This window comes from Syngnathus typhle, linkage group LG2 (assembly GCF_033458585.1).
Source record: "Syngnathus typhle isolate RoL2023-S1 ecotype Sweden linkage group LG2, RoL_Styp_1.0, whole genome shotgun sequence".
Classification (NCBI taxonomy): Eukaryota; Metazoa; Chordata; class Actinopteri; order Syngnathiformes; family Syngnathidae; genus Syngnathus; species Syngnathus typhle.
The window spans coordinates 9,159,767-9,181,199 of record NC_083739.1 but is presented as its reverse complement, the minus strand read 5'-3'; the positions used below and the strand labels follow the sequence as shown (position 1 = coordinate 9,181,199).

General features: G+C 43.3%; 2 protein-coding genes across 2 annotated transcripts; one reads left to right on the top strand and one right to left on the bottom strand.

Moving 5' to 3' along the window:
• The first annotated feature begins 52 nt into the window (after positions 1–52).
• wasb (WASP actin nucleation promoting factor b) lies at positions 53–5,842 on the top strand. Its single transcript, XM_061272824.1, has 10 exons — positions 53–288; positions 1,367–1,507; positions 3,410–3,499; positions 3,632–3,728; positions 3,878–3,913; positions 4,002–4,185; positions 4,538–4,716; positions 4,835–5,349; positions 5,485–5,596; positions 5,668–5,842. Exons 1-10 carry the CDS (start codon positions 187–189, stop codon positions 5,724–5,726), a joined length of 1,515 nt encoding a protein of 504 aa, XP_061128808.1. The 5' UTR covers positions 53–186; the 3' UTR covers positions 5,727–5,842.
• A 59-nt stretch (positions 5,843–5,901) lies between these two features.
• On the bottom strand, positions 5,902–19,715 carry LOC133150340 (semaphorin-3F-like). The gene is made up of 19 exons (XM_061272819.1): positions 19,170–19,715; positions 16,952–17,034; positions 16,723–16,859; positions 12,127–12,287; positions 11,074–11,136; positions 10,875–10,994; positions 10,600–10,693; positions 10,409–10,528; positions 10,132–10,277; positions 9,765–9,879; positions 9,621–9,690; positions 9,356–9,500; positions 9,063–9,285; positions 8,782–8,870; positions 8,662–8,703; positions 8,423–8,580; positions 8,289–8,356; positions 8,016–8,143; positions 5,902–7,719 (listed from the first exon to the last, which is right to left on the bottom strand). The coding sequence occupies exons 3-19, from the start codon at positions 16,832–16,834 to the stop codon at positions 7,342–7,344; spliced, it is 2,232 nt and encodes a 743-aa protein (XP_061128803.1). The 5' UTR covers positions 16,835–16,859; positions 16,952–17,034; positions 19,170–19,715; the 3' UTR covers positions 5,902–7,341.
• Between the last annotated feature and the right edge of the window lie 1,718 nt (positions 19,716–21,433).

The following is a 21,433-nucleotide window of genomic DNA, read 5'->3' as shown; positions in this document are numbered from 1 at the left end:
GTGCTGCTTGTTTTCAAGAAAACAAGTGGGGGGTTGGAGAAGTACGTCTGTGCATTTCCTGCTATGAGTTGAAGTAACAGAGAAGAGACTCAACTTCCTCCATTGCGGTAGCGTGTCAAGCCTGTGCTGAGAAAACGCCGTTGCAAACCAGCGAGCGTTCGTTCGTTCGCTCGCCTCGTCCACGCCATGAGCCGAGCGTCCAAAACCAAGACTGAGAATGCGAGGAGCTCCCTGCTCAGCACCCAAGAGAGTCAGGCCCTGGACAATCTGCTTGGCAGAAGGTGTGCTGTAAGTTACCACTTCAATCTATGGAGGCGTATATCTGTGTTCAAATTATAGCTCATTTTTCAAGTTGAAATTTGAAAAAATGCAATATTTTCATCCACTAAAATCTCTCTCATCTGACTTGACGAGGCAACTAAAAATACATTTTGCCAGGCGTACACTTGTAATATTTGGGGGAAAATACATATTGCATTTGTAACCACAACCGAAATAGAGTAACCCTTTTTTGAACTCCTAACCCTGGTGTGAGAACATATAGTTTGAAAATGTAATACTGCCTTGAAACCCCTCCTTGACTTCAGACAGAAAAAAACTACAATGAAGCTATAAAAGCCTTGCTTGAAACCCTAACTTGAAGCCCTAACCCTTGACTCTGCATTCAAACGCTCCTTAACCTGGGCTTCACAATTCAATGTTTAAAACCTAACTACAAGAACCTAACTACAAGAAGAAAGCAGAACCCTTGGTTGAACTTGAAACCATGATATGAAATCCCCAGCCTGGCTTGAAACCGCTCATCTGATACCCTACCCTAACGCTAAACTCCACTTGAATGCCATACCCAGGTTTAACACCTTCACACAAGCTTAAAACTGTAACTAGAATCCTTAACAATTCTGTCTTCACTTACTTTGCAATATTAGCCCCTGCTTGAGCCTTAACTATTTTTTAAAACCCCAATTTGCTGCTTTGAAGCCTTCGTTTGAAGGCCTTGGCTTAAAACCCGTAATTGTAACCACATCCTTGAAAAAATTTAAATTAAAACCCTATCATTTGATTTTAAAACCTAACTCTTCATCAAAATTGTCTTTTAAACTAATCCTGGCTTGAAAACCCTTAATTTAAAGTCTCTACCCCTATTCCAAACCCTAACCCTGTCTTGAAACCCTAGCTCTTGTCTGAAAGCCTCATCACTTCTTTCTGAACCAAATATAAAGATGGATATTACAAACAAACTGCTTGCATGAAGTCATCGGAAAAGAGGAAATGGCGCCTGAAGCATTTCTTCCTCTGGTGTCAGAATTTGACGCGGCCTCTTTTGTTGATATATGTGTGTGTGCGTGCATGTGTGTGTATACAGTCCATGGCCACTGCAGTGGCGCAGTTGTTCATGGCCCTCCCTCACCAGCCGTCCACATGGAGCCTGCAGCACACTGGAGTTGTCTGCCTCATTAAGGACAACCCCCAGCGCTCGTACTTCTTTCGCATGTACGATTTGAAGGTAATAAAGAATATCGCACTGAAGCCGCACAAGCTGCCTCACACCACATTACCAGGAAATTTGATTACAGTAATCCTTCATTTCACATTGAATGTGTTGCATGACAGTCAACAAATGAGAGCTGGAAAGTTGGATAGTTAACTGGCTAAACCAGGGGTCGAGAACTTTTTTGACTAAAAGCCATAAAAGCAAAATATTTGAAAATTTGTTTCAGTGAGATCCATACAATATGTTTTAAAAGTAAATTCAACTAAATGTCAGTATAATAAGCCTCTGAATTCATTTTTTTTTTTAAATAATGTTGTTATACAGTAATCCCTCGGTTATCGGGATAATTGGTGAAATCCACGAAGTCCGGTCACCAACAAGAAGTACTGGGCAGCGAAAACGGACTTCTAACGAACATTTGGAGCAATACTACATTGTCCTAAAGATTTAACACACGTTTCCTCAATTTAGAAGTTTTATTTTGACTTTTAAATGTCTTTTTAATTTGGAAAAGAAAATCCGCGAAGTAGTGAAGCCGCGATAAACGAAACGCGAAGTAGCGAGGAATCACTGTAATACTCACCATTAATGCGACTTCTGGTGCTGCATGGATTTGCTGATGTCTTTGCAGTCTGGTTGGTACTTAGTTAAGCTTCATGCAAGCGTTGAGACTTTCATCACGTGATCGTAGATTGTTCTTGATGTTATTAAAATGTGAGAATGCTCACATGCATACGTCGATCCAAACATGGTCAATACACTAATACTCACGCTGCAGTGTGTGGTATGTGATAGGAAGCGCGTTCCAAATTTTGAGAATCAGCTGGTCTTGGGGTTGCGGTTTTTTCATGAGCGTTTTAGCATACTCGCCATCCGTGGATGCAATTTTGTCATTGCAAATTAGACACACCGCAGAACCTGCTCTCTCCACAAAGGCAAATTCTTCGGTCCATTCATTCTGAAATGTACGATACACGAGCTTTGAGCTAATGACCGAGCAGACTGATTCAAAAGGGGGCGTTTACCTGGAGGCTATTATCTAATTAAAACATAGGTGTCAAACGCAAGGCCCGCGGGCCAGATACGGCCCGCCACATCAATTTATGTGGCCCGCGAAGACAAATTGTGGATCAAATTCGTGTGTCATTACTAGAATTGCAAATTGCCTTCACTTTTAATATCTTTTTTTTAAATATTTGACCAGTTTTTACTCATCTGATTTGAAAACGAGTTATTTGTCAGTTTTTCTGTAACTTTTACCATATAATATGAGGGGCTTACACATTTATTTGGATTGACAGTCATAATGGCCCTCCGAAAGAACCTATGACTACAATGCGGCCCGCAAAAAAAATGAGTTTGACACCCCTGATTAAAACAATGGACAGTTGCTCCTCAGCTCCTGAGCTAATGACCAAGTCAAGTTTATTTGTATAGCCCTAAATCACAAGCAGTCTCAAAGGGCTTCACATAGACAAAAATTGACAATTATTCTCAAAGCATCCCCTGATCTTAAGCTCTCAAAAGGGCAAGGAAAAACTAAAAAAAAAAACTACCAGGGGAAAATGAAAAACCTTGAGAAGGGACCACAAATGGAAGGATCCCCCTTTCAGGATCACCAGGGTGCAATGGATGCAGAGAGGGCCACAAATAATACATATGATGAAAATCAATGAAAAAGTGGATGTCCAAGTCAAAGCGAAGAGCTGCCGGAACAAACTAATTCCAAAGCGAGCGTTTACCTGTAGGTTATTATCTAATTAAAACAATGGAAATTTGGTTTAGCCACTAAACCATTAGCCACATTGCATGTTGTGTGACAGTGTCATTTGAGGTCAATCATTTTGAAATGTATCTATTATGTTTTATGCGCTTTATCCTACTGGCTTCTCCATATTGTCTTCCATCCCACAGGCTGAGAGGAAGTTATGGGAGCAAGAACTCTACAACCAAATTGTTTACTCTGCTTCTCCACAATTGTACTTTCACACCTTTGCTGCTGATGTAAGCAACTATTTCATTTGACATTTCACCAGTATGGTAATATTCAAAATGCCTTCAAAATGTTTGCTGGATCATCCTCTGACTGCTTTTTTGGAAGCCTATTTGTCTAATGCTCCTCCACCTGACATGCAGGACTGTCAAGTTGGACTGAATTTTGCCGAGCAGCAAGAAGCAGAAGCCTTCAGGGAAGCTGTAGTGGGAAAAATCAGCCAAAGAAATAATCGGCAAGGTACCGCAGTACTCTGATTACTTGAAAAGGTCAAAATGATTTTTAAAAGTTTACCCGAACGCTGAATACCTCAAACTTTTACACAATGTATATTATTGATGTTTTTTGACAAAGTGTGGCTTTACTCATTTTAATGTTTCCATTTTTAGAAAGAGGTTCCCTTCCTCCTGTCCCACCAGAAAAATGTAACTTCCTCACATTTCTATACGGATTTTCCCTATTGGCACAAATTACATGACAAGCCTCTCTGTATGTACTGTCCCGTAAAAACAGCTTCCGCTAGCCGTGGTTCCTTTCACAAAGCCTCTGTGGACCTCCCGAGCCCTGATATCTCCCAACGTTACCACTTGATGCCCTCGGCTTCTTCGTTGCGGAGTGGCAATTGGAATAAGAAGAACAAGAAAAACAAGAAAAAAGGCCTTTCTAAAGCAGACATCGGTGCACCCAGTGGATTTAAGTAAGTCAGCTTTAGAATGCTTGGATTTGACATTTTGTCCATTATTTTTATATTGTAGTAAATGTACACCTCGTGCATCACAACTTAATTTGTTATTTGTACAGAAAATGGAAGGATTGATCATTCTTTCTTTCTTTCTTTCTTTCTTTCTTTCTTTCTTTCTTTCTTTCTTTCTTTCTTTCTTTCTTTCTTTCTTTCTTTCTTTCTTTCTTTCTTTCTTTCTTTCTTTCTTTCTTTCTTTCTTTCTTTCTTTCTTTCTTTCTTTCTTTCTTTCTTTCTTTCTTTCTTTCTTTCTTTCTTTCTTTCTTTCTTTCTTTCTTTCTTTCTTTCTTTCTTTCTTTCTTTCTTTCAGGCATGTTAGCCATGTTGGGTTTGACCCCAACAATCTGGACCCCGACCTGTGGAACCTCCTCTCCCAGGCAGGCATCGGAAAGGACGATTTGAGAGATGAGCAGACGTCCCAGCAGGTCTTCAACATCATCGAGCGCTCGGGCGGCATGGAGGCTGTCAAAAGGGAGGCCAAAAGAGGAGGTCAGAACACAACACTTACACTTAATTACTTGAATACAAATACAGGGACGCCTGGTGAGGCAAGTGACAGGCCTAAGAAGTTTGTGTGTGTGTGCGTGTGTGTGTGTGTGTGTCGCAGCCGCTGGGCCTCCAGCACCTCCTCCGGCCAGGCTGGGGCCCCTTCCTCCTGTTCCCGTCTCAACCATTTCAGCCCCGACGCCGCCGCCTCTACGCGGACGTTCCGGCCCCCTGCCTCCCATCCCGGCGCAGTCGCAGCAAGCGGCGCAGGGAGCGTCCAACCGAGGCTGCCCACCGCCTCTGCCGCCGACGCACGGCCCTCCGCCACCATCCTCCAAGTCCTCGCACGCAGGCTTCTCTCATAATGCGCTGCCCCCGGTGCCAACCATGCAACATCAGCGCACTGCAGCTTTCACACCTCCAGCCGCCCCATCTCCGCCTAGCAGGGGAATTAGCGGAGATCCGGCGCCACCTCCGCCACCTCCGCCACCTCCGCCTCTCCAGCTTTCCTCGGACACTCACTCGTCTCCCCTTCCTCCTCCTCCTCCGTCTAGCAGCCTGCCTTCACCTGTGGGGAGAGCAGACAGCAGAGGCGCTCTGCTGGATCAGATACGACTGGGGAAGAAGCTCCGAAATGTAACCACATTTGATAAACCATAGTGTGAAAGCCTAATTTGACATTTTGACCCCACTTAGAAACTCTCATTTGAAACCCTGACCCTAGTTTGAAACTTAACTCTTGTAACATTGCTCTTGCATTACGTGCCACAGGTGAGCGAGTGTCCAGACGTGAGCGCGAGCCTGCCGGCCGAGTCGGGCGAAGGTATCGTCGGCGCGCTCAAGATGGTCATGCAGAAGCGGAGTAAAGTCATCCACTCATCAGGTAAAAACGTCTCTCGTCCCGGGTCGAGAGGAAAACAAATCCGACGGACGTGCGTTTGCTATGTGTCGCAGATGAAAGTGAAGACGAGGGCGGAGATGATGAGGACGACGACGACGAATGGGATGACTGAAGCCAAGTCACGTCCGCTCATGCATCTGTTGTTTACAGGCAGTTGAGAATTGCGTATTTCGCAACTCTTTTGTGAAGTCAAGAGTTTCTCAACAATAAACTCCTTTGTCTCTTTGAGCAAGTCATGTCAATTTGTACCATTTCTACTCATATTCTTAAAAGAAGAGAACCACATCTAAACCTTAATCATTCTCCTTTTTATAACAAGACACTGTACATTTAAAAAAAAGATTTAACTTATTGATAACATCTGTGCAAACATCCCAAATTTCCCACCGCCACTGACAAAGTGCATGACTGGAAGACCACCGTGAAGTGTGTCTTCACCACTCACATACTGGGGGGGTCACGACAGCACAGGACAGGGGAGGGGTGACATCCACATGGCTTAGATTAACACAATTTTCATATTTGACACATATTTGACATTGTTACACGCCAAGGCCCAAGAAGAGCAACAAACAACATAGAGAAGCATGCAAACACTGATGAAGTGTCTTTGTTTCCTCAAACAACAGTAATCCACTGGCCGTATATATTATATATATATATTCACAATCAATATATTACATTTATTCTCAATATACTCAAAAGTAGCACACTTGTGGTTCTGCCACTTGACACCTTCTTGTGGCACTCGGGTTATATGACAGTAAAACATGTTTCAAAATTTTGGATTTTGCTTGCACCGTCAGCTTTCAGTGTCATGCAGTGGGGAATATGAAACAATGGTGCACTTGGTTACTATCCACTACTCCTAAAAAGTATTCAGCTTTCAGGTTTAATTTCAGGATGAACCTAAAATGTTGTAGATAGCTACCCTTTATCATGTTAACATGTGACGCTAACTTTTTTTCTACGCTTCTTTGAGTCTGTATCTAACTGAGCCGTGAGTGTTTACGCAACGTTGATATTTTGTCAAGGTTCGTAAAAGGTTGCAAACAGTTGCAAACAGTTTTTTTGTCGCATTGTCCCGAGATTTTTTTTTCAAGAAGAAAAGCTGTTGATGACAGAAACGACTAGCGAACATTTTTGCGACCGCTTGTGACCTTGAATGAACCCTAACAAAAATCAACATTCAGGCTGAGTGCAAACCTTTGTTGCTCAGTAAGATACGGGCAAATATGCCATGATGTGAGTCCAATAAACAAGTGTGTGATGCACTGAAATTGCAAAACGTGAACTACAATATAGTGAGGAGTGACTGTAGTGCAATTTATGTTCACCCTGAAACTTCACCCAAAAGCCGGATTGTGTATGTCATAGTAGTCATGTGGTTGTGTGACGAAAAGCTTTTTCACATAAGGAATATATTGTGGTTGGTCTGGAAGGTAACTTAATTACAAAAAAAAAAAAAACACTCCGTTGGGACTATGTCCTGAAAATGGGAGCCGGACAAACAGGAGCGTTCAAAAGCTACACTGGAACCATTGGAATGCGCTCATTGGTGGTGTGAGGTGTGCTATCAACAAAATGCCCGCTTGGCACAAGACAAAAACCACCAATATGGTATTCGACGGCGTCGGCCGTCAAACCAATGAAGGAGATGCACAAACAACATGCATGAACAACACCAATAAAAGTCCGACCAGGCCACCTCGGACGCCCGGCGCGCCCTAACCAAGTCCTTGCTCCTGGCCCTCCGTGTGCCGCCGGCTGGTGCGCTTGCGCTGTTGCTGTTTCAGACTGGACTGCTCCCAGTAGGACTGGCAATACTGGTTGATCAGTCTGATTTCAGGTGGGAAAGGTGTGGAGGCGGGCGACGATCGAGGGTAAGGTCGCGAGTCGCGAGTCTCGGGGTCGTCCTCGTCGTCGTCTCGGGCGCTGAGAGCCAAAACGATGTCCCGATCGAGGATGCGCAGCGCCACGCGGGCCACCGTGTGTTTGAAGTTGTTCTCGGTGGCCAGGCAGTGATAAAGCCCCGCATCCGATCCATTGAGGGACTTGAGAAGGATGCCGTGGTTGGTCTTCAGGACATTGCCCATGCGGTTCAGCTGAAGATACCAAGAAAGAAAGAAACAGTCCACATTTTTTTCCAAATTCAGTCAAATACATTGATAGAAATATTAGAAAGCCGTGTTTTCTTCAATTTTCTGTTTGCTTGACTAATATTGCACAATATTCCGCCGGCCTGGAAAATCCAGGCAATGACTTCATGTACTGTAGGTAATTACAAAAAAATAAAATCAGGGGGATGGAATCAATGACTCACAATTTTCCCTAATTGGAGCAGGGCTCTTTCTCGACCCCCTGCAAGTAGCGAGCAACTCCTTCAAGTGATGTTCCTTACCAATTTCCTTTTGCCATCTCTCTGGAAAAGCCACTTGACGGTTGCCTGAGGAGAGCGAGGCTGACATTCCAAAAAGGTGCTGCTCCCTTTCACACCAAACTGCACCGTTTCCCGCAGACGTTTCTCCACTGGAGGCACAAACAAACAATTAGAACCTTCCCACCCGACCTGGACCCTGGACTGGTTGCAAGCTGATGGTTGGACGTATTAAAAATTCTGGTCAACACTATTGAAATTTGAACTCAATGAACAACAAAACGAAAGGCAGCCAACCTTTGGCGTTAAAGCCTCGGCACTGCCTCAGAGGATCGCCGTGTTTGACATCCTGTCTTCTGCTCCTCCTGCAACAGATGACAAAACCCCCGTAAGTTGTGCCATGCCAATTTCGTCAGCATTCTACTCCGCACCTTTTGGTGGAAGGAGTAAAAGCCGAGCAGCTCTCCCCGTCCCAGGCGCAGTAAGGGTCTCGGGCCAGACAGCAGTCGGAGCAGGCCCTGCCGTAGACGTCGCAACGGTGCAGCGACACCTGCGTCAAGCCCGCGTCCGACGACACGTACAGTTGTTGCTGCAAGACGGGAGACAAAACATGTCAGAGGTGAGTAGCGGTGTCCTAACGCAGGTGTGAAACGCCACGACGCTTGCTTACTCGCTTCGAAGAGATCTTCATCGTTTTGACAGGAGCTCTGCTCTGTGAAGAAATTTTGAAAAAAGAAAATTGAACGAGATGTAAATGCGCTCACGATAAAATGATGGCGAGGAGACATACCCGGAAAACTTCCACTTCCTCTAGCGTTAGCTCCTCCATGCTGGTGGGGTCTTTGGGCAAAACGATGACCTTCTGGATGGTACCACGATCTGAAGGAAGTAAAGTTACATAACATAAAACAAATATGTCTATTTGAAACAATCACAGAGCTTTTGAAAGACTAATATTCACGCTGTATGTTTTTTTGGGAAAGCCTGGAGAATATTAAAAATGCTATTTCATTTGCAGGTACATCTGAAATAAATGTAGTGTCAAAGTTAAAAATTATGCATTTTCCTCACCGGTGCCCAGAAAGAGCACCTCGTAGCGGCCGTCCACGGCATCCACCTGATCCACCACCAGGGCCGTGAAGCGGTAGTCCACACCGGTCCTCACCACCAGGGGGCGGCGGTGGATGGGATAGACGGGCTGGTACATGAGTGGGTGAGCCCGGATGAAATTGACAGCCTCATCAGAGAAGCTCTTGGAGGAGCGGACCCCAGGGGTGAAGGTTCCGCCCGGGCACTGGGTGACAAAGAAGACATGCGCGTGAGTCTTTGTGTACTCGAGCGGAGCCAAGAGTGCTGCGACGCACCGTTCCCGGTCGTGGGTATGGAATCTTGCCGTTGTATTCCGTCCACTGGTAATTGTGGCCGTGCTTATGGGCAAAAGGCCCGTTGAAAACGTTGCGGATATCGGCCATGGAGTAGACGCAGACAGCAGAGCCCTTGAACACAGAGCTGGAAAAAATTGGGAATGGAAAGACAAATAAACACATGGATTGGACTCAGAAATAAAAACCCAAATCAAGCCCAATGTCATTGCCGGGATGTAAAAATCTGAAAGTTGTGGCTTCTCACCCCGCGGTCGTGAAGAGTGCGAACACCATCGGGTTCCTTTCATCCTGCGTCGGCTGAATGAATACATCGCCTGCAAGGCCGAGCGTGCGCAAATCAATAAGAGAGAAGCTGGTGTTGAAATGCAATTTGTCACGGGCGCCTCACGTAGTTCATCAAATCGCGTCTCCACTCCATCATCGCCGATCACCGAGCAGATAAGACGAGCTTTGAGGAAGGTTGTCCAGCGGTTCACCAGGGACTTCTGGCCACCTTCGTCATTCTGGACACAGGCCAAATGAGGTTGTGGTTCATTGTATCCAGTTCAGCACTTCATTTTATAAGATTAATGGCATAAAGTGGTGCCTTCACTTAAGAGCTTGGTCACGGAATGAATCAACTGAAGGAAGAAATAGAGAAGCTGAACTTTTCTGCCACCATCTAGCGCTGTTAAGTGGAATTTTTGCTCACAAGTCAAGACAGGCCACAGCTCGTGTCTCATCTAAGCGCAATTGTATTTTTATTTATTACTCACCAGACAGACTCTGCCCACCCTGGCCAGGACGTTGGGACTCGCCCCTCCGCTCGAGTCTAAGCTCTTCTCGCGGAAAAAGAAGTAGAGCTTGTCGTCGTTGCTCTCTGCGCTGTCAGGGATCTGCTGGATCTGAACAAACACGGGCTCTGGAGGACAAAATCAATCAATCAATCAATCAATCCGTCAAATAAGCAGGAAGACGATTGAGGCATGAACGAGACAGGAAGCGTAACTTGTAATCCACTACGTTTACCCGCTCACACCCTTCATTACTCACCGTTGAGCCATCTGGAATCGTACTGTTCCGTCCGGATGACACTTCTCCCTCCCATGGTCCTAAAAAGAGCCGCATCCGTGCTCATGAAGTCAATATGGACACCCGCATACAGGTTACCATCTAAAATGGGAGGAGAAAACAATCAAACAAGTTGTATGTGTTTCAGCCTGTTGATCGCGAAAGGCTCTTACGAATAAGAACTGCAACGTTCTCCTCTTTAGGATCGTAGGAACATTTTCCCTTCCCGGAGTCCACGTACCCGGGGACCAGTCGAAACAGGTAGTCCTGCGAAGACGGCATAAAAATAGATGGCTGGAACGTCACAAGGGAGCACAGGAAAATCATAAACAAATCAGTGTCCCAGTTTGGACTCCTGAAATATTTATCAGGACAAAAGTTTCCAGGTCTGCCGCACGGAGATCTTATTGACGAATGCCCGCTCAGGGGTATGTGTGAATATGTTCACCTCTGCCCTCCAGCCTCTGTTGATGAACGTGCAAATGGGTTGGTAAGCCCCCGTTCCACAGGTGTAGAGGTGGGTGCGGTTCCACGGCTCGATCAAGCGTACAAAGTTGGCGCATTCGCCCTGTACAACCAGGAATTTCAACATGCTTTTAACTTGCTCTTGATTTTGAAAGCAAGGAATGTAAATAACATGATCGCACCTGTCTTCCTTTTCCTGTCATCTGGCATTCGCCTTTCCTCTTTGCAGATGCTGGCCAGTGGATCTGGATTGAACACACAATCATTTATCAGCAGGTATAATAATCCAATATGGTCATTCATTACATATGTAGTGATGAAAAAATATAGAGCCCAAATAAAATTGCATCTACGTTCTGCAGTGACAATATGGAGAGTCCAAAAATTAAGTTCATTGTTTTCACAGGGATGGGAAATCATTATTTTCAGTTTTAGCAACGCCACATTCATTGTTATTGAGTTATGGGAACAAAAGAGAATTAAAAAAAAAAAAAGAAAGAAAATGTGCTTTTGATTGCAACATCTGGTTTCACTTTTTCCCACATAGCTGACTGAATTGTTCATTCATTTTATGTACCTATATTTGACTTTTCTTTGGGGGGGGGCTTATGTTGTGTAACTGCTATGATCTCATTCTGTAGTAATTACGACCGCACATAATTCAACGCTTAAATCTAAATTAGTTGTATCAGTTTGGGTCACTCACAGGCAACGCTTAAAAAATAAAAATAAAAAAATAAAATGAAAAATGTGCCATTAGGGCAAAAACACTGGTGAGGAAAGGAATGCAGTTTGCGCTTGAATAACAATGAGGAGCAATTTAGGACTTTAATGCTGCCATGAACCCATGACTACAGGCAGCAATTACTTTTAATCTTGAACAGTACATTGTAGGATTTCTCAACATTATCCAATTAAAATCTCGAATCTAAAGTGCCTAAAGCTATCACACACTTCACTGACTTCTGTCAAAAAAAAGGAATGGAGTTTACCTGTTTCATATTAGTCAGTTGAAAGCAGATTTTACAGCTCATTTGCCTCTTAATAGGACAATTGCAATGTCATTTTTCCATCTGTGTAGATTCTCAGTCACCTCGGTGATGGTAGTCTGCATAGCTTAAATGGAAGCAATCTTCTAATTTGTTGTATTTTAAGTGTTTTCCCAAAAACATTCATTCTAAAAGCAAAGCTAAACATACACAAATCAATCAATGTGTGTGTGTGTGCGTGCGTACTATGAGCGGCTCTTTGTTGACATTGTGCATATCCAAAGCCACCAGGTACTCCCTGCTGCCCAGGTACAGGCGGCCCTGGTCCTGGTCCATCAAGAGGATTCGGTAGTCGCTGGTGTTGAAGGAGAAACTGAAGGGTCGCGCTGCCCGAGTGTCCATCAGTTCTGTGAAAGAAGTGTTGCCGTTACTCAATAATAAATCCAGAACTCAGCAGAACTTAATTCATTTTAAAATAAAGTTTATTTCTTATTTTTTAAAGGGTGTAATACAAACTCAGACTACTGTTTGAGGCAACCGCACGTGGCGACACTTACTATGAATAATGAAAAGTAACATAAGTGCTACTGTTTATCCCAAGCAGGATCAGCATGATTTTCAAAGATTTATTTGAATAACTGAGCAAAGGTTGCTCAGTATAGTCCTAATGCCGCCAACATGTTCTATGACAGGCTTGAATGAACACAAAGTCGCTGCAACAACAGTCTTCTCACTTGTTCTCTGGGACATGCAAACAGCAGATGATTAAATATAACTCAACTCAGAGCGTTTTAAGAAACATATTTGCTTTTAGGATGTGAATAATTCATGTGTCTTGACTGTGTGATTGAGCTGAAGGCACCACATGCCCATTGGAGTGATGCGAAAAAAGCAAGTCCCTTAAGGAACGCCGGTCAGCGTGGCAAATTCTTAAGATCAGGATTGTGCTCAGCCGAGCAGAACCTGTTAAGACACGCAGCTGGAAAATGGATTCAGCATTTTTCTTTCTTCTCCTGAACGCTCTCATTGAACAATTTTCATTTGCTGCGTGAGAAATGCACCCAAAATGCACAATTTAAAAAGGAACACAGAAAATGTACAGGAGTTTATGTCTCACACTAATATTCACTAATTCCACTTTAAATGCTAGCAGGTACGAGCTGAGTTTGAGTGTGAATGAGTCATTCTAAACATAGCCACATCCCCAGTTTTAAACGGGTGTGGACACTTGTGCAACCCCATTATTTCAGTTGTTTATATTTCTTAAATCTTTTTGTATATAACATTAACACCGGAAAAGGTTTTGAAATGATTTACCTTAGTTTATATTTTTTATACAGCAAAAATCCGGCATAAGAACAGGGGTGTGTAGACTTCTGTAGTCTTGTGTAATCACTGTCTGGTGACTCAGGTGTTGTTTGGGGGTGAAATAGAACATTTAAAAAAATAGTAGAAGACAGTTTGGGGGGGCTGAAATTGCTATTTTATTTTATTGATTGTTTGTTTAGATTACCAGTAAGCGATCCATTAAGTTTGTCACCTTTGGGTATCCGTAGCAGGAAGATAATGACAATTAAAAACCTGAATTGGATTTATATCATGCTTTTTCATAAAAGCCTCAACACAAAGCGCTCACAGTGGACGAATCGTGAATTATTCATACACTCACCCATTCATACTGTGGCGGTGCTAAACTATGGAAGTAGGTCTATTTTCCTGCTGGATGCAGTACAGGCGGAGTTGCAAGGGTTCCTTTTATTGACCACTCGGGTACACCACGTCACGATATTTCAATGTTGTCCATTACTTAAGAAGGGAAACAACGCTGTCTTAAATAAGTCTCTTTAGCGCACATCTGTGGTCCGAGTTTAATACCGGCGCCATACACTTGCAGCATATCGGCCCCCGTTCAAGACAGCCGGCTTATGTCACGACAAATGGTCACAAACGAGCCTCCGAAGCTGGCTTACGGGGATTGAGGACTGCGCGCATATCTCTATTTACATCAAAGTATCCGCCGCCTTCCTTTGCGGGGGTCAAAATTAAACAGGATGTAGGCAAGGTGCGACCAAAATAGACCATGCAATCGGATCTCCGGGATGCCGTCTTTGAGGTAGGACGAGGTAAACACAGGATGAACGACGTGGATTCATTCAAGGGCTTGAATGTGGGAACGCCACACCCCTATACACGTCTCTGAAAATAGCCAACAATGTCCTGCCATCATCGGGTAAACATCCAGAGAAGCCCTGACAGCATTCTGACACTGATAGGGAAACACTGGGAAGGACACACGATTCAAGTATGACGCTACAACCGGGTCATGCCGAGCTCTCGGATTACAAAAGAGAGCCGCTAAAGATGCGTTCGGACACAGCTCTCCGACTTCCATTACAGGGCACGTTTTGCTCTCGAGCAACGCAGACTAATTCCGCCCCGCATGCCAATTGTTCAACAGACACAATAGAGGGAACAAGACATAGATCTCGGGCCTTTAGGCTCTCGGGGTGCCAGCTCAAGAGTCACATGGGCCCTTGTAGGCCCCGCAACCTCCTCCGCGGGCGCCTGCGGGAACAAAGAGGCTTGCTGTGGCAAACAATGAACAATACATCCTCGGAGTCGCAGAAAATATTTGGTCTAAATCCAACTTTTCGCCTTTCTTGTTTGGTATTAGGGGGAAGGGTCAATGCGGTTTGGGAGTGTGGCTACCGAAGCTAATAAGTGAACACCTCTCAGCTGTTGTGGACATGCCCTCGTGTGTGCTAGGCGGGGGCCATCTTGGCATTACAACGCAAGCTAGCTACTGCCTGCAAGCCTCCTAAGAACTGATGACTGAAGTTTTCTTCCATTTAAGGCAACTACAGTGGTTGGAGTCTCGATTTACGAGCTTGAAAACATCAAAATGCTTCAAGACTGTAAAGTGAATTAAGAGACTTTATTGTAAATACTTTAAAGCGAACCCCTATATACTCGCGATTTGGCACCTGCAGAATCACCAAGTCGCTGATTTTTTTTATTCCATCCCTGATGTTATGAGAAACCTACTTAAGCCCACACTTGAGGAATTGCAAAGTTCGATTGAACAAACACACAAGCACTCACATATAAGCTGTTTACCGAGAAGGAATTAGGGCTTGGAGGTCAAAACATAACACATAAGCGTTCAGATTTCTTATCAAAGAAGTTGAACTCAAAACAAGCCTCCAGCTGTTTGTCAAATCAGCTAATAAATTCTGCATTTAAGCATGACTCACTGTTAAAGCACCAGACTTAAGAATGTCATCAATCTCATTCCCGTAATTCTTTTTTACCTTTACGAGGTTACGTGACGCGTGCGACTGAGTCAGATGAAATGAAAACATGTTAGTTAAAGGACAAAAAAGCTCCTACATTGCTTTGATGCCTGCAGTGTTCATATTGGAAGAGTCAGAAATCCTGTGGATGGCAGGCACACTGGTCTGCAGTTCTCGTTGTTGCCATGGCGACACCATATCACCTCTTTTGTGATTAATAATGTTAGTTGACCAGCCAAGACATTTTGTGTCAAATGTCAAGCTAGTACTATTGGTGGGAATCACAGAGTATCTCACAAGGGCACCCAACACTAAACACTAAGACCAGGTGTAAAACCCTAACATGGCTTGAAACCTTAATTTGACCTTAATCATGCAAAGAATTGAAGCCAAATGTCAAAACATTAACCATGCCTTGAAACGCTACACCTGATTTGAAACCTTAATTTGGCATTGACAACCTGATTTGTAGCCATAACATTTGCTTGAAACCCTCGATTTCTACGAAAGCCTGACTTAAAACCCCAACTACGTCTTGTGGGTATAACCCAAATTTGATATCCTAACCTTTGCATGAAGCCCTAATTTGAAACTCAAAGTCTGTCTTGGAACCCTAATTTGAAACCAAAACTTTCACTTTAACCATCATTTTAAATGATAACCTTGACGCCCTAACTCAGGCTTGAGACACCAATTTCTAACGCTAACCCTGGTCTACTGAAACTATGACCCAAGTAATCTATATCCAACATCAGCAAAGTAAACTAACCAAATGCTTGTAAAATTATTCTACCCGATGAATCCTGTGGTCTGAAGTGTTTAGACTGGATTTGTTCCAGTAATAGGCTCCGAAACAGGTCATGTCGGCAATTTTGAATACTAAAAGTGTTCAATATTTCCAAAGAAAAATCTTAAGTGCACTGATTGAGAAACGGGAAAATTACTATAGACAAAAACAAACATACCCCTCCCAATGACGTCTTTGTTTAAAAGTGAGTTTCCCAGGTGGCAAAAGGGTATTTTCTAAAGCAAGTCTTTTTTTTTTTTTTTTTTTGCTGCATTTTACCATTTGGAATCATTAAGGTAACACCAGTGCATATACAGGTCATATCCATGTCTGTTCTACCTGAGAGAACTTGTTTTGAGATTGGTGGTGGAACAGAATCTTAAGATGTTGTTGGAAAAGACCACACAGAATACAATCAAAACAGTTAAATGCCAGATATTTTTTTATCTTCACAAGTGGTGTCCGTCACAGATGAACAAAATCTTATGTGCTCATATCCAATATTCCTGAATGGGTGTTATCGCGCCGGATGAAAAAAAAAAGACAAATGTGACTTTCTGTGCGTGTGAGTTTCAGGGTGTGGACTGGCCGCCAGTAGAAAAACACACGTAATATCCACCTTTTGTTTCCACTTGTGCACCGTTTTGACATGTGGCAGGAAACACGCTCTTTATATACTGTACGCATAAAGAGGAAGCCAAGCCTGACTCGCACAGGTCTATGCAAGTGCAAAAAAAAAGATGGCCAAGCGTTCCGGCTCACCTTTGAAGGAGAGGCGAACCCGCGGCGCCGACTGCTGCAGGCTCAGGCCTTTGTAAACACACAAGGCCACCAGGAGGAGTTGGGCTCCAGATGTTGTCATGGTAACAGGCATACAGGTAGCCCACACAGATCTAAATCTGGACAAAAAAAAAAAAGGACTGATTATTATAGAGTGCCCCATGAGGAATGAGAGACAGAAAAAGACGCACAGGCTCTCTCTTGCGCTCACTTTGAAGTCTCTGATCAGAAGTTTGGCCCGCAGCTTTCCAATAAGGCGAGATGCAGAGCGCAGTCCAAATCTTCACACCTGCGCTGGGGAATATGACAGCTCCATTATTTATTTAAAGAGTAAATGTAGTGAGGTGCATGTCAAGACTGCATAATTGTGGCTACAAGCACGGACGGATCGGTGGGAAACGCAAGTTCTGCAGCATGCACTTGAGATACGGACTGAATTTGCCTCGATATCACGGTCGGATCTCTGTCCATCTTTCCCCATTGAATGGAAATGCCATTCATCTATTCCACACTCTTCAAGAAAAGCAAAATTATTTGTAATGTGTTCTTTAATAAAAAAAAAAATAGCACTCAAAAATACTGCAATGTTATAAAAACTGAGTCATATCTAGAGCTGCAACTAATAATTGTTTCAATGATCTGTCAATCAATTTAATGTAATATTATAAATAAATTAAATTGGATTTGATTTCCATTCCATTATTAAAAAAAACACACAATCACAAATTGACGATGCGAAAAATATATTAAGACTAATTTAAGGTGTAGCCTGGCTTTCGCCCAAAGAAATAAATAAATACTTCAGTGTCCATTGACATTGTCCTGCTCCTTCTGGTGTGCCCTCCTTAACCACCAGGGGGAGTATGCTGCTACTATTGATGCAAGTTGTAGTCTGCCAATGGCCTTTTCCTCTATGTATTTGCATGAAGCTAGCAATTTTAAGGTAAAGTTGTTCTCAATACACGTCATTTTCTTTCTTTAATATCCAGTTTGCTAACCAGTGAACTTCAACTGAAACTAAGTCGTCCATGTGCTCTTCCCTTTGACTCATCGCGGTTCCGACTCATCAGCGCAGAAGGCTACGAGCTGACGTGGCACAGAGGTGACAGTTCAAAGACACCGGGAGCCCCCGCACCGACTATTTCTGACACTTTTGGGGTGTTGAAACCAAGACCTTAACTTGGGCATTCATTATGCAGCTGCACTTTGCAGGAGAGTATCCCATCTAAATTATGAATACTAAAAGCTGAGTCCATTAAATTGTCTCCCTGTTTGCTGGGCCGATAAGCCATCCCGCGGGCATCTCTTGCTCTCGTCAAATCCGTGGGGCCGAGACAACAGCTTTTGGCAAACGTTTAACGACAATTATAATCATACAAATAAAATTGAAACCACCCACACGAGCATGACAATGGTTAGGCACTAAGCCCAGATGCAAATGGTAATTGACAATATTGATAGTTTAAACAGCAAATGATACCTTATGATGCTAGAACACAGGTGATTTGACTATGGAAAAACAATGCACCAGAAGTTTTAGGATTTTGCTGTATGCTACCACTTCGCAAAATGTAAAAATACCAATTACTTTCCATTTCGATATATTATGACATTTTTCTTCCAACACCGGACCATTTTGTAAAGCTATGTTCTATGTTGGCCTGTCAAGATATTTCTTCACATTAAAATGGTCAGTTCTGCTAAAAATGGGTAACGTCACACATATGGCTCAAAGCATGTGTCTAAACAGTTATGGATTGATTTGATGATTGCTTTCAATTGAAATCAATTAACTGTGACACCTCCGCAGTAATGACTTAGGGGCACTCAGAAAGGTACAACTTTGGTTAGGATTCAGCTATTGACTCGATTGATTGATCCACTATGGGTAAAAGTCATGACTGAATGAACTCCTGCTACCATGCCTATGTCTCATGAAGCTAATAATAATATTCCAGGCAATGATGTGACGTGAAAAACACAGTGTAATCACCATTTCAAAAGGACCTTCAGGAAACAAACTATAAATAAAAATGTCTCACGACTTATCCATCTGTATTTCCACGGAAATGCGCGCACAAACAGCTTTTGGAACATCTCATGAAGAAAAGATATCTAGCTAGTCGCTTATGGGGGGCCTCCATAGTGGGTGGTGGGGGGGCTGTGGTTTTGACAGCTGGGTGTTAACTACAGGACAGATTGGGGCCATCTCTAGTAATAATATACCATAGTGAGGTTTGGAGATCCATCTAATCATTAGAGGACGAGCTCTGGCCACACATGGGCGCAGTCTACCTGTCAAGTCTAGAAATAGGAAACCCATCCAGCAAAAATGTGAAGTCGCTCACCACACAAACGCGCGCGCGCGCACGCACGCACGCACGCAGTAACCAAACGCTGGTTAAAAGTTGAACCCAAAAAACTCCTACCTTTGATCTCCACGATCCAAAAGTTTGTCACAGGCACATTCACCCAGACGTCATTCCAGGGAGCAAGAAAAAAAAATATCACAGCACGTGAGGAAATAATCCTTTTTTATATTCTAGGCAAAAAAAAAAAAAAAAACTCTAACAAAAACAAACAATTAAGTAGAAAAGCGAGCCGACTTGGTCCACATTGACGGAATAAAATCCTTTTGGCCAACTTTAGGAAGCCTTCCGCGTGATGATGTGACTCCACGTCACGCTTGTGGACGAGAAAGACTTGTGTGAGTGGAAATAGGGCGCACAAGTGCAGGTGTTGGTATTGAAAGTGTGTGTGTGTGAGTGTATGGTGAGTCCCGCTGTCTTCTCCCTTCTGTTGTGCCTGCCAGCCAGCCTCAGCCTTCCCTTTCGTGGTGGACCCAACCTCCCTCCCGGTGCAGCATATGGGTCGGATTAACCCCGTACGTCCCTGCTGCAGCTGCACTTGAACGCACCACTGGTTATGCCTCCTGCAAAAAAATGTCGCTTCAACACTCGTCTATTGGAAAAGTTAATAATTTATAGTGGGGGCTGCTGTTTTATATTCATGCATGGCTGTTCTCTGACTGACGCACTTCATGGTCACCATTACGTGTTCTAGCTTGGTCGGTGGGGGAACAAAAAAGAAAGAAAGAAAAAATATAAAAAGAATTCCCAGGATTCCTCAGTGGCTGGCCCCTGCGTGCATGACAACAGTGACAAAAGAAGGCTGGATAAGGGTGAAGGCTGGATGTCCATCTTTGTTAAAAGAGCTTGATTGAAAAGCAGGCGTTATACATTCTGAAACGTCTAAACTAAAATAAATACTGACCAAGTCAAAACCAGAAATGTTTCATCCTTTTGTGATAGCCACTGCAACATTATGCACATTAGCAGTTTGAATCATTACTGCTTTAATAATAATAATCATAATAATAGTGCACATATACAATATGTCAAAAGTGGTTTGCATTTGTTGTTAGCATAAAGCTAAAAAGATCTTTTTAAGGCAAAGGGGTGTGGTTGGTTGAAATATAAAACATGCAATTGTCTAGTTTAATGTGTTTTTGTTTTGGATGAATTGACCAATGTTTGCCAAACTGCCACTTATTTTAAATTGAGTTGAATTTATGAGTTTATTGCTACCATACGATGTATAAAATCTTCTTTGCAAAGATAAATATTCAATGATTTAAGAACAATGAATAAAGTTATTTTATCATTTTTATACACTATTAACCAGAAAGTACACACAAGTACCAGAAAATATACATAAATGCTTGGAACTGTTGTGCAATTCATTTAAAAGGCACAATTATTAGTCAATTAAAAAATTACACAAATAAAATCTATTAATTGAAGGGTACAGAGATGAGAAAGTTGTTTTAAGGTTATGGTTATACATTTTTTGTAATACCAGATACAGTCTGGCATTTATTTTATAGAACGCACAAATGGGGAAATATATATTATATGCATTGAATTGAGTAACACAGGGTTAGGATCCATCCATCCATCCATTTTCTGTACCGCTTAGTCCCCACTGGGGTCGCGGGCGTGCTGGAGCCTATCCCAGCCGTCATCGGGCAGTAGGCGGGGGACACCCTGAACCGGTTGCCAGCCAATCGCAGGGCACACAGAGACAAACAACCATTTGCACTCGCACTCACACCTAGGGACAAGTTGGAGTGTTCAATCGGCCTACCAAGCATGTCTTTGGGATGTGGGAGGAAACCGGAGTGCCCGGAGAAAACCCACGCGGGCCCGGGGAGAACATGCAAACTCCACACAGGGAGGGCCGGAGGTGGAATCGAACCCGCACCCTCCTAACTGTGAGGCGGACGTGCTACCCAAGTGCGCCACCGAGCCGCCTTCAGGGTTAGGATGTATAAGTTAAAAAAAAATTGGGGGCATTTTCTGAAGAATAGTGGTTTTGGAAGTAAGAACATGTGAAAAGTTAAACGCAAAATTTACCTAAATAAATATTTGAAAACTATTATTAAATGCAATTGTGTTGTCAGACTGCTATTCCACTGTGCTCAGTATGGTTTTTCTGCAGGGGGCTGTAGCACTGTGTAGCACACAGAGAAAATAGAATAAACACATGAGGTAATGAGGTGTGTCAGGTTGGAAAAGGTCAATAAGGCAAGGGGCAGTTCTTACAGGCAAACCATAAAAAAAGAGGGAAAAAAAAAGCTTTTGAAATCCACCCCTCCTGATGATTTTGACCGATCCGCACAAAGACTATGCAA